Source organism: Hypomesus transpacificus, chromosome 11 (assembly GCF_021917145.1).
Source record: "Hypomesus transpacificus isolate Combined female chromosome 11, fHypTra1, whole genome shotgun sequence".
Classification (NCBI taxonomy): Eukaryota; Metazoa; Chordata; class Actinopteri; order Osmeriformes; family Osmeridae; genus Hypomesus; species Hypomesus transpacificus.
The window spans coordinates 19,523,133-19,538,409 of NC_061070.1; the positions used below are offsets into that span (position 1 = coordinate 19,523,133).

Here is a 15,277-nt window from a genome sequence, read left to right on the forward strand (position 1 = left end):
GCACCAACACACACACACACACCCAGGCACACACACACACCCAGACACACACACACACACATAAACTTTGGCAAGAGTGCCAGCAATGTGGGAGGCCCAGCACAGAGGCTGGGTTTGGCTCCAGACCTCAGTTTCGCTCCAGCATTTAGAAGCCAATAAATGAGAGGCTTCTGTGTTTGATGTGCAAGATGTTTTGGACGAGGATGCAGGGGAGGCAAAGTAGCTTTTGATTTGGGTTCTCTGGTGAAATGAGACAAAATCAACACTGGTGCATTTGGAGAGGAGATTCAACTTTCTAACAGGGATCATATTGGATTTCTTCTACTTTCACATTTTATTTTGTTTAATGAAAACAGAAGCCAAGAGCACATTAGGTTTTTCGTTTTGAAGCTCTGCCTAAATTTGGACAATTCAAGTTTGTAGATTCATCAGAAAGGTATTGATGTGTAAACATACAACACAGTTAGCAGGACTGTAATTTCTGGTACAGTTTGTAAAAGAGAACAACTATGAAGTGGAATAGAATTATATGAATCCATAGCCTCATAGACGACCTCTATAATACTCAAGTATTGTGATTCTCAAGAATGCATTTAGCTCCACATCTGACTTGTCTTGCTCAGGCGCATTCTTCTTCTCTACTTTGCCCCTTCACATCGCATAGATCTTCTAATGAAAGCCAGGCCGTTTGTTTTCAGAGTATCCTTTCTCCAGGACTGGTTCACTATCAGATTCCCTGACCCTGCCCTGCTCTGTGACCAGACCATTTTTCACTGACTCTGTTCCTTGAACTGGGCCTGACCTGACCCCTGTGACCTGTAATCAGTCAAAGGGTCACATGCACCGTACTTGTTCGATCCTTCTAATGGTTCTGATTGAGAGGGACCATGGTTAGCTACCGGTCAGGGCTGAGGTCACACCAAGGGTCTTTGATACAGGCATCTTTTGGAATGTAAATTTAACCCGGGGTGATGCATTACATGACAAAGGGCTCTACAGCATTCAGTAAAACCACACTGCACCTGCTCTCGTGTGTAATGATCATTTTTAAAAGAAGGGGAACGCATTAGTGAACTTAGTGTTAAAGAAGAACCGAGACGTTTTGTGTGCGTGGACGTCTCGTCCTGCTGATAGCTTTTGTGACCCCGGTGAGAGGGCGTGAGTGACTGAGTGAGGGCAGGGAAGGCTGGGATGGCTGGGAGCAGGGTCGAGGCAGGTCAGCAGGGGTCACGCTGACACATCATCAGACCCCAGGCATCTTAGACACACACCAAGCTACACACACACCCAGCCACACACACACTCCCAGCCACACACACCCAGCCACACACACCTAGCCACACACACACACCCAACCACACACACCTAGCCACAGACAGAAAACAGGCCGAGCCCTTTACTATCAGCTGCAAGGCACAGTGAAGTAAATGCAGATTTTTGTATGAAATTCTATTATTCGTTGTATCTCTTAACAGACCCTAATTCTATCAACTGTGTGTTATTTTCAGCTGATTACCTGCTTACAGGAGAAGTAATTGGCCAGATTTCAATGTGTTGATTGTTTCCCCTCATTTTGAAGTGGTTTAAGTCGTACAGATGTTTAAAAAAACACGGACGGCAATTGATTCAACCAGTAACAGTGTTAAAAACACACACTTTGATTCAACCGGGGACTGCGTTAAAAACACACACTTTGTGGAGGAGAGCCTCAAACATGCATTTCTATCTCAAACGTGACCTTGAGGGATTGGGAAAAATGATCTTCCTCTCTAGACATTAACTCGATGATCCTGTAATTCAACTAAAATAGGCTAAAAGCTTTGCACCCATACCAAAGCAACATTGCGACATGGAAACATTAGAAGGGTGAAAGGTAGGAGATCCTCAGGTGAGGAGGATCTCAACAGTTTTCAGAACCCTTTGCACTACTTTTCTATCCTAATTAAAAACTTTGTAAACTATAAATAATAACTCAATCAATTCCATTATAATTGATACTGTATCCCCCACGATCTCACTGTCAGCACTATAATGTATTGGGAAAGAAAAACTGACAAAGACAGATTCTGATCAATATAGCTCTGGTCAGCTTAGAATGGATATCCTATAGTCCTTATCACAGGAAGAGAGGGGGGGGGCATAGGAATAACATGGGAGCAAGTAAGGGTTCAACAGCACACACGATTACTCTAAAACCAAACATTCAAATGATAGAGCAGAAGAAAGTAGTAAAATATTGACATCATTCACATATGTGGATGTTTGCTGAGGCATCACAACAGTTCTAAAAGCAGAAAGGTTGTTTACTTTCATTCCAAGTTCATCTGATATATTTAGTGTACAGGCCAGCGTTGGTGTGTATGCATGTGGTTTGGACGTGAACAGCTTCTAGCTGCTCCCTTGACTATAATTAAAACTGGGACTGTGAGAGGAATATGTGGGTGGGTGAATGTGGGTATGTGATAAATGGCTATGATTGGTGCTTGGGCTGAAATCTTAATCTTTGTCTCTCACTTAATTGTGACTATTTGTAAATGTGTGGGCTGTCTTTCACCGTCTGTAGTTTAGTTTAGTTTGAGTTCATTTCCTATGTTAGTTCGTTTCTGCCTAAATTTGCTCATTTCATTTTTATCCAATTTTGATTGCGGTTTCAGTACTTGAAGCGAGAAATAATATTTTGAAAAAAATAATAAAAAAAAAAAAAAATGTGTTTATAGTGTTTTAACTGAAAATGAGTGTACACAATATACAACATCAGATAATTTTCTTGGAAGGCCATTACAGTCCACTCTGTTCATGATAGACTTGGGCCAAGGACACAGATCAACCAAAGACAATTGAAAACTATTGGAAAAAAACCTTTTGATTATATCATAATTTGTCAACACTTTACATTAAGGTTACATTAACTACCATGTAACCACACAGCAAATCCATATACCTACAGTAACATTGTAATGACATACAGTAGGATCTGCTAGGTAGTAACACTTCATTACGGTTTACTAACTTATTTTTTATCCTAGTCAGTTCTGTACCTGTAGTTTCAAGTTTGTAGAGTAAATATTTCACACACAAAAAAAGTTCTTTTGAAGGATAGTTTTAGTTTCAGTTTCAGTTTATAATAATAACCTTGGTGCTCAGACTTGTACCTATTTAGGAGGCCTCTTCCTGCGCCAGCAGCAGCTGTGTTATTAAAGGGTGGCTCCCTGAGCCCAGTTGCCTACGCTCGACCCACTGCAGCTTCCAGCCTCCCAGCCAGGGTCTGTCGGCACCTCCCTCCGTCTGCTCGCCCCTCATTACACTTCTCTCCCTGCGAGCCTGGAAGCTTCATCAAGCCCCAGAGCTCCAGCTCTCCACAGGCCTAATGCTACATCACTGTAATTCCCAGTGATATTTCCCTCTCTGGCCAATCGGATAAGTCACACATGGCTTCACCACACGAAAGACCAGCAGCCGCCTGCAGCAGATGTTGCTCCTTGGACTGCCCGTCGAGAAGAACACTGTGTTTTCAAGAACAATATTAGGGAACAAATGTCGCAAGGTTTGCTGCTTTCTTAGAAATCCAGTGTTGTGGTATCCCGGGTGCGCTGTGTGAACGGTGTGTTTACAAGGCTGCTGGATTGGACAAGACAGACCCGTTTTTTTTTTATTCTTATCCACTTTTATTCTGCAATATGACCAATATTTATTTTCATATTCAAGTGTGTATGAAAAAAAGTCACTGTTTCTTAAAAAGCTAAATACATTAAGCATAGGACCAAGGCACATACCAGACTGGCCAAAGGGCATACAATGCACTTTGGTTTCAGTTGTAAAGAACAATTGAACTTGAAATTGTGGCAACATAACATGTGTCTTCAATTAGAAAAAGAAATACAAAATAATATAATTATAAGGAGTTGCTGACACTATGTATTCTTAAAAAAAAAAAAAAGAAACAAAAGGAAACTAAAACGCCAACGTGTTCTATTTCACTGTTCTTTTTTTGGCCCTGTGTATTTTTACGTTTGAGGGCAGCATTAGAATGATGTATGGTACACGGTACTGAAGAATGTCATCTTTGTAGTTTGGCCTTTGTTGGCTACACCAAATAAAGATAGTGGGAGGAGGGCCCTTCTGGATGTCAGCCTTTCATATCTGGTTTTACGTGAGGAGAGGAGATCTCCTAAAGGTCTGTGTGCTTAATCTGCCCTGTGCTGGGGCCTGTGTCCCCTGTAGACCCTTACAAGCCCTCCTGGTACAACTGTGCTGTGGGTTAGGGTCTGGTTCCTCCACACACTAAATAATAAGAATCCACACGCCGAACAAAGCAGAAAACTAAAGCCTGCCACTTCATTTCTACTCTATTTCTATTCCACGTGAATACCAGATCCTCCCGCTGGGTCTCTGGGACATGGATGTAACCGCTGGACGGTCAGGAAAAGGGCATCGTGACTGCCTGGCTTGCCTCGTCGTTTATCAGCTGCACCCTACTTTGTCGTGTAATTTTTTTGCCTTTTTGTTTTTCCGACAGCCACATAGTTAAACGAATGACCTGTGCTTATACTACAAGGTTCTCTAAATTCTGATTGTTCAACACAGCAATGAAAACCCACTTTCACAGTTGACAAGTCATATCTCGGTAGAACACAGAGTTTTTTATAGTTGGTCAATAACCTTAAGCAAAGGAAATACAGTACAAATTACTACAAATCCCTAAAATATAGAATTGCAGTTAGTTACAACACTCACTGAAGGCTCAGTGATGGCCTGCAATTGAAACTTTCCTCTTCGTAAAATGTCCTTAAATATAAATTATATGGCAAATGTACAGAACATTGCTTCCTCAGTCTTATAGATCCAGTGTTTTGTAAAAGTCAAGCCACTTTCAAGTTACTCGCTCATTGGGGATATGTCCACAGTCACTATCACGAATGGGAGTGGTCTGAATCTGGTATTCCACTGTCCCTGTAGCTCCTGCTGCTGAGACTGTTCTCGCTGTGAGGGCTTTTGTACAGACTCATGCCATTAGGCGGGAAAATTGTGTGTATCACAAACTCCTCCTTGGACACCGGCAGATGGTTTATGGGTATCATTTGAAAAGAGGTCTCTCGTATCTCCAGGATTGAGGTGTCTTTCTTTGTACCGGCTTCGGCGTAGTCATCCTTCCTCCGGCGCCCCTTGTTGTAGGTGCAGTTTCTGGAAAAAAGAGAACCATTCCTGTGGACGTACCAGCACACAAGTGCCAGCAGAATTATTGCCAGAAGAGCCACCGCCCCTCCGATAATGGCGGCCAAAGGCAGACTGGAATTTTTGTAAGGCTCTTTCTCCTGCTCCCGGTTCAAAGTCGTGGTGGGGTTGTACGCCTTCAGAGACGCCGTCGCCGTCTCGATGCAAACCGGTGTCTCGTCCGACAGGTAAGAATTGCTGGTCTCCATGGGAACCATGCATATCCGATAGGAAGATTCGGGGTCCAGGTCAGTCAGCAGGTACTCTGTGGTACCGTCCTGCACGATGGTCTCGGTGATGGCTCCGTAGGCCGAGCTGTGGCCCAGCTTCAGCCAGCTCAGGCGGAGGGCGGTCATGGGCTGAAGCACCCTCCAGGAGATGTGAACCCTCTCCGCACTGCTGGACTTGACGCTGATGGTGATGAACTTCCTGCCCGACGGAGTGGTTGTGCTTCGGTAGTTCTTGCTTTGGTCCGGCCCTTTCACCACGGGTCTTTTAGTCACAAACGAGGGCCATTGGGGCTGGGAAGGTGGCAGGGTATTCGAGACCGTGCTGGTCTCGTATGTGGGGGCCACGTCCGACTCCGGGCAGTCGAACAGGTCGGTTGAGAGCTCCTTGATGGCCATGCCCTTGACCTTGTCCGGACCCTGGCACATGAAGCCACGCACGTTCACCTTGGAGGGAAGCGAGCGAAGCCAGTCGCGCACCCACTTCATCCTGCAGGTGCACTGCCAGGGGTTGTTGCGTAGCAGCAGCTGAGTGAGGTTGTCCAGATCGTCAAACACGCCCTGCGGCAGGCTGCTGAGGTTGTTGCCTGATAGGTCGAGCCGATACAGCTGTCTGAGGAAGGCGAAGGCCCCGACAGGAACGCGGTTGATGTGGTTGTCCTGTAGCTGCAGCTTCTCCAGGCTGGTGCCCGGCAGGTTGGCCGGGGGAGACGTTAGCGAGTTCCTCATCAGCGACAGCTCCGTCAGGTTGATCAGGTTGATGAAGGCCATCTCCCCGATCCCGCGGTTGTTGAGCAGGTTGCCGTCCAGAACCAGGCGCTTCAGATTGATGAGGTCCTGGAGAGACTGCTCCGAGATGGACGAGATGCGGTTGTCGTCGAAGCGGAGCTCCTCGATGGTCATGGGCAGGCCCGGCGGGATGGTGCTCAGGTGGTTACGGGACAGGAAGAGCAGCCGGAGGTGGTTGCTGTCCTTGAAGGCCCCTTCCTCTATGCTCACCGCCGAGACCGAGTTATCATCCAGGTGTAGCTCCTCGATGTAGGGGATCTGCCCCAGCGAGGTGTGGGTAATCATACGGATGTTGTTCTCCTGCAGGTGGAGCTCTTTGACCCCCAGAGGAAGGTTGGTAGGGAACTCGTCCAGGTTGTTGCAGTACAGGTAGATCTTCTCCACGCTGGTGAGCTTGCGCAGCTCTGTGGGAATGCCTGCGCTCTTGATGCGGTTGTTCTGCAGGAACAGGATGGTGGCGTCCAGGGGGATGCCGGTAGGGATAGAGGTTAGGCCACGGTCGTTGCAGTAGATGAAGGTCCCATCGCAGCGGCAGGCTGAGGGGCAGGAGGCTGAAGTCACCAGGGGGTTAGCCAGGCCCAGCAGGAGCCCGACCCTGATGAGGAAGAGGATGAAGGTCTTGCATTGGCCCACCATCTTGAGGCTGTGTTGTCTGGCAGTCTAATCACTCAGGAACCCCTTGGGACGAAACAGAAGGGTACATTTAATACACAAGGCCTTTAAAGGGGAGCCAAAAATCCTGCTCTAATAATTGCTGTTTGTTTGAAAACAATGCCTAGAGCTCTTTCCACATTAAATAAATGCTGCATTATGAACCATTTGGACCTCTTAATAAATACATGTGTATGTTCCCTGTTAAGATTGCCAATTGTAGTAAAAAAAATATATATATACAAACATTGTAAACATCACCAGTGCTTTCCAATAATTTCTTGGGAACACAACAACACACACAAAGAAGAACAACTAATAAGAAAAGCAACATTTAAACTTCAGAATGTGAATGATATAGCTAAGTAGAGCGGCCTTTTCTCCTTCTTTGTTTCATTTCTGTATGTCGATGAAAAATCCTTCAACTTGTGTGCCCTGTGAATTGAAGCCCTGTGTCCCAGCTTTTGGCTTGAGTTAGTGAAACGTAATAGCAGGCCTGGGCTATTTAACACACTCCTGTATCTCAAGGCCTGCCTTTCATGGCTGCAGACTGCATGGGTGAACAAAGTCAGGCCTTGTTGATGAACTGTTGTGGAACTGACATGCTCTTTTGCCCTGTTAAATGATCGCCTATCTCTTTCCACACTCTCATTCTTCTTCTATCTGGCTCCACACAAGGTGTGGAGGAAACATCTCACTTTACGGGAAACATACGTGTAGAGATAACATTCCTCAATGAGTGACAATCTGGGTGGAACCAGTCTTCTGAGGAGATTCTTAACATTTTTTCTTAGTTCCTGGTGGCTTTTTGCACACTTAGCTCCATATGTGAGGGTCATGAGATCGCTGCAATTATTCAGTAGATTACTGTTCTTATCTGTAGCAGTTTGTGCTTGATTGGGCATGTGGGCAGTTTTTGTATAAACACAGATGTCAAACATGGTACATGAACAAACCAATTTAGTCACATTTCATTTGAAGAAGTCTAATATTTTTTAACCGATTGCAGAGAGAAATACACTTCTACCTCACTGCTAATGCGCTTTATAACCAGTTCCTAGGTTCTGGTTCCAAATCGGAGGTACAAACAGCTTGTCTTTCATGACTTCTTTTTTTCCGTGACTACTGGAGTGTGGTTTCCTTTTTAATTAGTCTAATACTGATTTATTACTTTAATTATGCATTCATGTCGTGACCCCCTCTTCCTGCTCATCTCATTATAAATGGTGGTTTGGTCAGTGAGGTGTAAAGAAGCAAGGTATTCATATGTGTCATACCTGATTTAGAAGAAACGGTAAATCCTCTCAAGCCTCCAAAGATCCAATCGAGATTTACGAATCTGTTTCCTTTTATCCCCACCGAGGAGGAAAGTTTGTCCAGAGGGCCTCTGCTGGATTTCTGACCCGGACAGTGTTTGCTGAGCTTTATTCGGACGATGACCTCTTCTGTGTTAGGAGCTCATGCCATCAAAGGCTTTGCCATGGCAGATAAGCCTATAGAAAAAAGCATTTCCACTCGTACACAAAGCTCAGGCTTGCCTATACAGCGAAGGCATGCGATTTTAAGAAATATTTAAAAAAAATCCCAGTGGTTGTAGAGCCCTTTCAATCGTCCAGCTCAGCGGCGTTAACCCCAAATTAGATCTTTTTGTGTTTCATTGACGGTCCTCCAAGGGAAGGGGTTTCCAGCTGTGTCTCTGGGGTCAGACAGACCGATCATGATGAGCAGATCCAAAGCTGGACTGAGCCATAACAACTTTCCTACCGGCACCGGCTCACCCCAGTCCCGTTACTCGTGTACTCCAGTCCTGCAGATAACCCAGAATCTGCTGCTCCCTGGTTGAGTCTGTGCATGCATTAATCCAGGGCTCGTATCGTCCCTCCTCCGACCGTAGGGCTCCCAAACTTCACTCCCCCTAGGAGCCAATCAGGGAAGGACGGATATCCTTCCAGGCCCGGCCTCCTTCGCACACCTGCTCACTGCAGCCTCATGCTGTGTCTTGATACTCTCTCCCCACTCCTGGGATGACTGTCTGCAAAACAACCGGAGAGACACATTTAGAAAGCAATGCAAAAAATGAATCATTGTTAAGGCTGCAGTGAAAGCACAGAAGGTTAATGGAAGTCGTTGGGTCTGCTTCATTCGAATACCGAACACATTGAAATGCACAAACACCTTTTGTGTTCTCTCTTCATGTGACGCAAGGCAGAGAAAATGAGACTAAACATGACTAATGTAACAGAGGCAATGTTCTGAACCCTAGTATGAATATACTTGTATATTATCTGTGTAGCTTAGATGGTTGAAAGTATGTTTGTGCAGAACTCATATATATATATATATTGTGTGCCAGTCCGTGTCTGGCAGTTTGAAAATAGCGTAGAAGCAGGGTCGAGAAGGGTGTGCTCTCCAGTTTTCAGAGGCCTTAAAGATTATGAAGTGTCTGTGTACCGGGGGATTTCTCTCGCTTTGCCCAAATTACCTCTTTGAAAAGCCTCGGTTGCCTGTCTTTGATAGTGGACGCAGTTTGCGAGACCCAGATTAACCGTTGAGGATTCATTATTTATTTTATTTTTATTCAAAACCAACCCCCAACATGTTTCCCTACCAATCTACTCAGAGCTAGGATTGTGTGTGTTGCCCTTTCACGCCCTCCAAACCCTAACAGCCCCTCCCTCTCTCCTTTTCTATGGAGATGGTAGAAAAGAATGTCTTAGCATACAGAAACGCTCTGCCGATCCAGACCTTGATAACAATGGTGGTTTGGTCCCTGCAGCCTCGCTCAGCTGGGTCTTCTGTGACTCAACCAGGCTTGCTCGGGGCTCCCGGTTTTAACTAAGATTCAGGAACGCAATCTGGTGTGTTGCGTTCAAAGGAGAAACCCAAGGGCACCGGCACACAGGAGGAAGGAGCTCACAGCTTCTGCTCCCCCAGCTAGTCTGTGGAAGCTGTTCTTGCTTTCTCTCAAATGGACGTGGGAGATGAGGCTCATTTGCGGAGCTTATGAATACCAGGCTAGTCGTCCCACCCTGTAGGCCCCTGTCACCCCTCAGCCCTTTACCTCACCCCCCCCACACACACACACACAAACCTCCCCCCTTCTAATGACCTACTATGAATACAGCCTCTATCAAGCCGCCCTGCTGTTAAAAATAGAATTTCCTCCGCCAAGGAAAATGTTATGTTTCCCCTGACAACACAATGGCTGTTGTGTCCTTCTGTCAGCCCCCACCCCCCGCTACCGACGTGTGCTGTAAAACATGTGAAGGTAAATGAGAAACAAGATCCCGTCCGTTTAACAGTTGTAGCCCATGACAAGGGGAAGATTAGGGAATTGAAAGGCTTGTAACTCGATTACAGGCCCTGAGACACCAGCTAATAATAACACCCATTTCCTTCTGCTCTGCCGTGACGCGTCCTTGTGTCCGGTATTACATTAGTACAAGAGTTTTGCAGACCAACATCGGATGCAAACTTCTGAGATACAAGAATCTGACCATAGGAACAACCTGACGCGCAGTATTCCAATTCAGAAAGCAGATGGTTGATTAAGAGGCAGGAACGAGTTCAGATCGGTATGGGCTGCTGATGTAACTATCACAAGCTTATCTGCAAGAGGAATTTGTTTTGAGGGGTTCTAGTTCCTTCTGTGTGTATGAGAGTTATTTAAGCATATCAAGGTGCACAGCCCACTGATTCTTAGTCCTGAGACCTTAGCTGGATCACTGTGCCTAGCAGCCTGCATCTGAGATGACTGATTCTGACTCAGGATCCAATGGACAGTGAAATGAACAGAGGCCATGGTTACTCACTCAAGGCTGACTCAAACCGACCTATGAGACAAGAAGTGTATGTATGGACCATACCAAACAAGCCCCATTGAAACAGAACTGAAATGGTTGTGGTGCTGAAAATGACTGGTTAGAGTGAGATGGTTAGTGGTATTTGTTAGGTAGTGAAAGATGTATCTCAGTTTTTTTTTACAGAGCTGATCTTGCTTCATGTGGAGGGGGACCAGTCCTAGACCTGGGCCTAGCGGATTCGATTTTTCCAGGCTCATCGTGTTTCAGTGAGAGTGGCCCCTCACTATTGTTCGTTACAAGGCAAGCATGAGGGCCTTGGAAGTGGCTCTGGGGAGGGGGTAGATGCTACAATGGCTAAGTCAGTAGCTGTAAAAGTTCTGATATTTGAGGCAGTTTGTTTCGTTAGCGCTTTCCAATTCATTCGATTTTACACAAAAACACACACAGAATCTTTTTTAGAGAGGGAGGTGGATTAAACGTTTTTAGTGATGGATGCTTCTCTCCATCGGTCTAATAGGCTCGCCTGGCTGCCAGGAGAGGTCTCCCGTCATGGAGCCGCCTTCTGCTCCATTTCATCTCAACTAGCAAAGTTCAATTGAGCATCCTGGCAAAACTGTGCGTGTTGACCAAGGCTAGTTACCTTTCAGAAAAGAGCGATATAGGCACACACAAAGCTAGACAGTGATAGCCAGAGTGAGATTTACACGCACAAGTGCACATTCGTCTGGAATAACAGAGCCCTTGGACTTGATGCCCTCCGGTCAAAGCTTCAGAAAGGAAGACTGGAAAAATAATAAAAAAAATAATTTCATGCCTGTCAAAAGTATTTCAGATTATGATATCCTTCTTTTTTTTTTCTTGCTACGAATAATTAACATGGATTATATATAGGGGGAAAAACTGGGGTAAAAGTATAATGACTTGTGTTCAATTATTCATGAGTCTTAAAATTAATTTAATTCACTGTACATCATTCCATGGGGAAATCATTATTGTTTATATGATTGTTTTTGTATTTATTCTAAGTTGCAGTTTAGGTTTGAGACACAACTGGAATCTTAGTGCTACTGAAACTTATATGTTATGTAAGCTTGTACTATAAATATTGTAAGGTTGCATTGCACTCAATTCTCCATATTTTTGGCAGTCAGGTAAGTTTTTATATATCATATATTGGTTTCTGCATTTTGAGCAAAAGAAAAACAAGCACATATGTATGTGGGATTCAGTTTACACCGATTACAGCGATGTATGCTTTTCTATTTGAAGTTATGTTGTGTTTCTCTGTGGCTTGTATTTCAGAGGAGCAGATTTGAGTTTTTACAGTGAATAATAGATTTGTTACCCGAGGCAGGCCAAACCGTCTGTGCATATCACGTTAGGCAAACCAAGCCGAGCTTTAGCCTACTGTGGTGTGCGGACACAAAAGAACGTTCATGGTCACATCTGAACGCACAGAGAGACACGGAGCTGGGTTCAGTCTTGGGGGAGAAAGACGGAGAATCTTTCGTAGTTTTAAAAATGTGCTACGTAACCTCCTACCAGAGTGTTTAGACGGGGTTAACATACGACGCTAGGCCCCTTCAGGGGGAGAGCGGGGTCGGAATCAGACAGGGTCTGTCTCCTTTGTACCAGGCTGAAAGGAGAGATCTGCAGCAGCTGCATGGTTTCTCCCCACATGGGGGTGGTAGGTACTGCGAGATGAGATGTGTGTGTGTGTGTGTGTGTGTGTGTGTGTGTGTGTGTGTGTGTGTGTGTGTGTGTGTGTGAGAGAGAGGCAGACACACACCAGCACACACACAGCATGGCCTGGTGCTTCTGTAACTGTACCACAAACACTCCTCACTAGGCCCCAAAGGGCCTACTGTCTAAGACTGGGCTAGGTTTAAGCACGGGCCTAGCCTCCGTGTAAACTCAACACTTGACACCTAAGAAGGCAGGCCTTCCCTTGCTGCTAAACATGAGCTTTTTGGTTCACTGTTCGTCTTAAATTGGTAGTGGGGAATTAATGACAATATATACGTTTAAAATGTTGAATATGATAATTTATTTGGTTCTGAGGATTGAAATGTATATATGTTTGGATAATTTATGTCTGAGATGTTTTATACTGAAATGCTCCCCCCCAAAATTATGTTATATTCTTTTCTATATTCAGGAATTACAAATGATGTCTCTTGTGACCTGGTTGTGGGTAATCCTGCATTGTAGATTTCCCCTGAAAGCAATTGACTGTTGACTTTTGCCCCAGGCATCTCACACTAGGACAATAGGCTCTCTCCTCCTGACTTGCATGTAAACAAGACATTTATTTCTTTGTTTCTCAGTAGTTTTACTGACAATAGCTAGAACAAAGTGTTCCTGAGTAGCGGGATGATATTTAGCTAGTGTATTGGAATCAGACCATTTCATGGCCATTGATTTTGATGTTGATTAGGATCAGATAGTTGACGGCCTGTCACACCACACTATAAAGATCGATATGGATTGCCATCATTAACGTGTAGGCATGTGTATTACAGACCCCACAAGTCCTAGTTCTCAGAGATATATTGCCTAATTTCACCATATGACGATTGAGAGATTCCATAACAATTGATTTAAATGGACTATTGTTGATTTATATAAACTGTGGGAAGTTCAGGTAACAGAGACTTGGTTTTAAGCTGTCGTCTGTATTAGAAAACCTACAGTAGCCTAGCAATATGTAGCATAAGTTGATTTTGACTACAGTGGTTGGGGCTGGTTTACGTAGCCGTTCACACTGATGCAAAACACTTCATCAGATAAGGTGCGTTTTCTCCCCTAGGCCACGATGTATTTATTTTTTGCTTGACGCTCATTTAGAGATAATAATCATTAAAGAACTGTGATTGCTAACTGGGTTTATTGCCGTGTCTTAATCTTATCCTGCTGTTCGAGGTTGCTGGCTACTAAAACAAGGCCCACATAAGCCAATTGGTTTATGTTGGCGTGAAAATCCCTAGTTTTTTGCGGTAAAGATCCACTGCAACTGGGCTCTCTGTGTGCGTGCTGCGCGGTAGCCTGTACAGAGACGAATGTCTGGGATGTGCGCTTCTGGAACATCGTTTGCAAAAGAGGTTTTATTTTTCTTGCCAGATGGCTATAGTCGTCTGTACGACACACAAGGTGACAACGCTAAATGGGCAAAGGGAAAGGAGCAGTTGGTCGATGTAGATATGCTGGTTTTGGCGGAGAGTGAAGCCACAAGCGCCCACCGGCTGTGAGAGCCGCATTTAACGGAGTTTTCCCAGAAGCTTAGCTGCCCTCAGTGTCAAACTCCGCTCTCCCGGATCAGCATCGTAATTTCAGACACTCACTGGGGTGTCTTCGTAGGCTAGGTTGAGTGTATTTAGTCTACAGTTTAGAGTAATCGTTTTGATTGGTTTTTATTTACAGTTATCCCAACGAATCATTGTCCCTATATCCTTAAAATCCAAGTGCAAGTTAATCCATGTGGAATGAACGAAGCAATAAAGTTGCCGAGGTCCCTGTTGCTCGCAATCCATGGGCTAGTGGGTGTGATCTCCAGCCTATCTGGCCATAGTAACAATACCTACATGGGGATAGGAACCCTGCAGTACCAAGGTAATGGAGTTGGTCTCTACACTGGTCTCCGTTTGATACAGACTTACACATTATATAGAATAGGAGCTCGCGTCTACTGCGGTCTATAACGTTCAGAACGAATGGTGAGGTTATAGAAAAATCCTCAGAATGATGAATAATGCATATTTTAATCTATGGCTTTATACGAACGCACAACTTTTTTTCTTTTTTTTACCGCATAGTTTTATTTGATGAGATGTGTATCTCAAGCTCCCATCATTTAAACACCAGACCTTCTCTTGTTTTCATTTATGTGTGTGCACAAGTGCGTCTATTCTATAGCTTTACAATGATAACTCATATAAGCCAGTCGGTTGTACATCGACTTGATGGTAAGAGATCGTGGTGAAAAACCGTAGCACCAGAACTGTTCCGAATGAAATGTGGTGTGAACTGTTCCCTTTAAAAGGACGAATAGATTCTCTTCAATCTGGTCTTTTTCTTTCCTTTTTTCAAAATAGAAGAGGAATAGAGGAAAATAACAAATAAATCCTCCAAAACTCACAACAGATCAACATGATACACACTTACCTGTAAAATCAACAAAAAAAGGGAAATCAATTGGAATTTTGTATCCTCTGCAAAAGCAGTTAGTGTAAAACGATAATCCAGTCCAGAAAATTGATATATCTTCAGATCCACAAACCTCAGTGTTAACTAGCTCTGGTCTAGGTTCTGTAACAGCACCAGTGTGTTTACTGGTGTCCGCACACACTCACATACACACTCCGCTGGCTGTGGTCAGGAGCGAGGAGCGAGGAGGACAGATCGCGTGGGCAGAGCGCACTACAAGTGTGGAGTTACATTTGCCTCGAGCTCTGCTTCAGTAGAACGCTGATGTCATTTGGAGGAGGGGCCTCGCTCTGTCCTGCTATTCCCTCTCTCTCTGTCTCTCTGTCTCTCTGTCTCTCTCTCTCTCTCTCTCTCTCTCTCTCCTCTCTCTCTCTCTCTTCCTCTCTCTCTCTC

The 15,277-nt window shown here is 44.7% G+C and overlaps 2 protein-coding genes across 4 annotated transcripts in view; one reads left to right on the top strand and one right to left on the bottom strand.

The window, feature by feature from the left end:
• The window catches only part of macrod2 (mono-ADP ribosylhydrolase 2), a 146,804-nt gene that overhangs the window by 59,139 nt on the left and 72,388 nt on the right, over positions 1–15,277 (top strand). The gene's annotated exons all lie outside the window — the stretch shown is intronic.
• flrt3 (fibronectin leucine rich transmembrane 3) lies at positions 3,924–15,101 on the bottom strand. Its single transcript, XM_047029227.1, has 3 exons — positions 14,843–15,101; positions 8,156–8,910; positions 3,924–6,905 (listed from the first exon to the last, which is right to left on the bottom strand). Exon 3 carries the CDS (start codon positions 6,861–6,863, stop codon positions 4,911–4,913), a length of 1,953 nt encoding a protein of 650 aa, XP_046885183.1. The 5' UTR covers positions 6,864–6,905; positions 8,156–8,910; positions 14,843–15,101; the 3' UTR covers positions 3,924–4,910.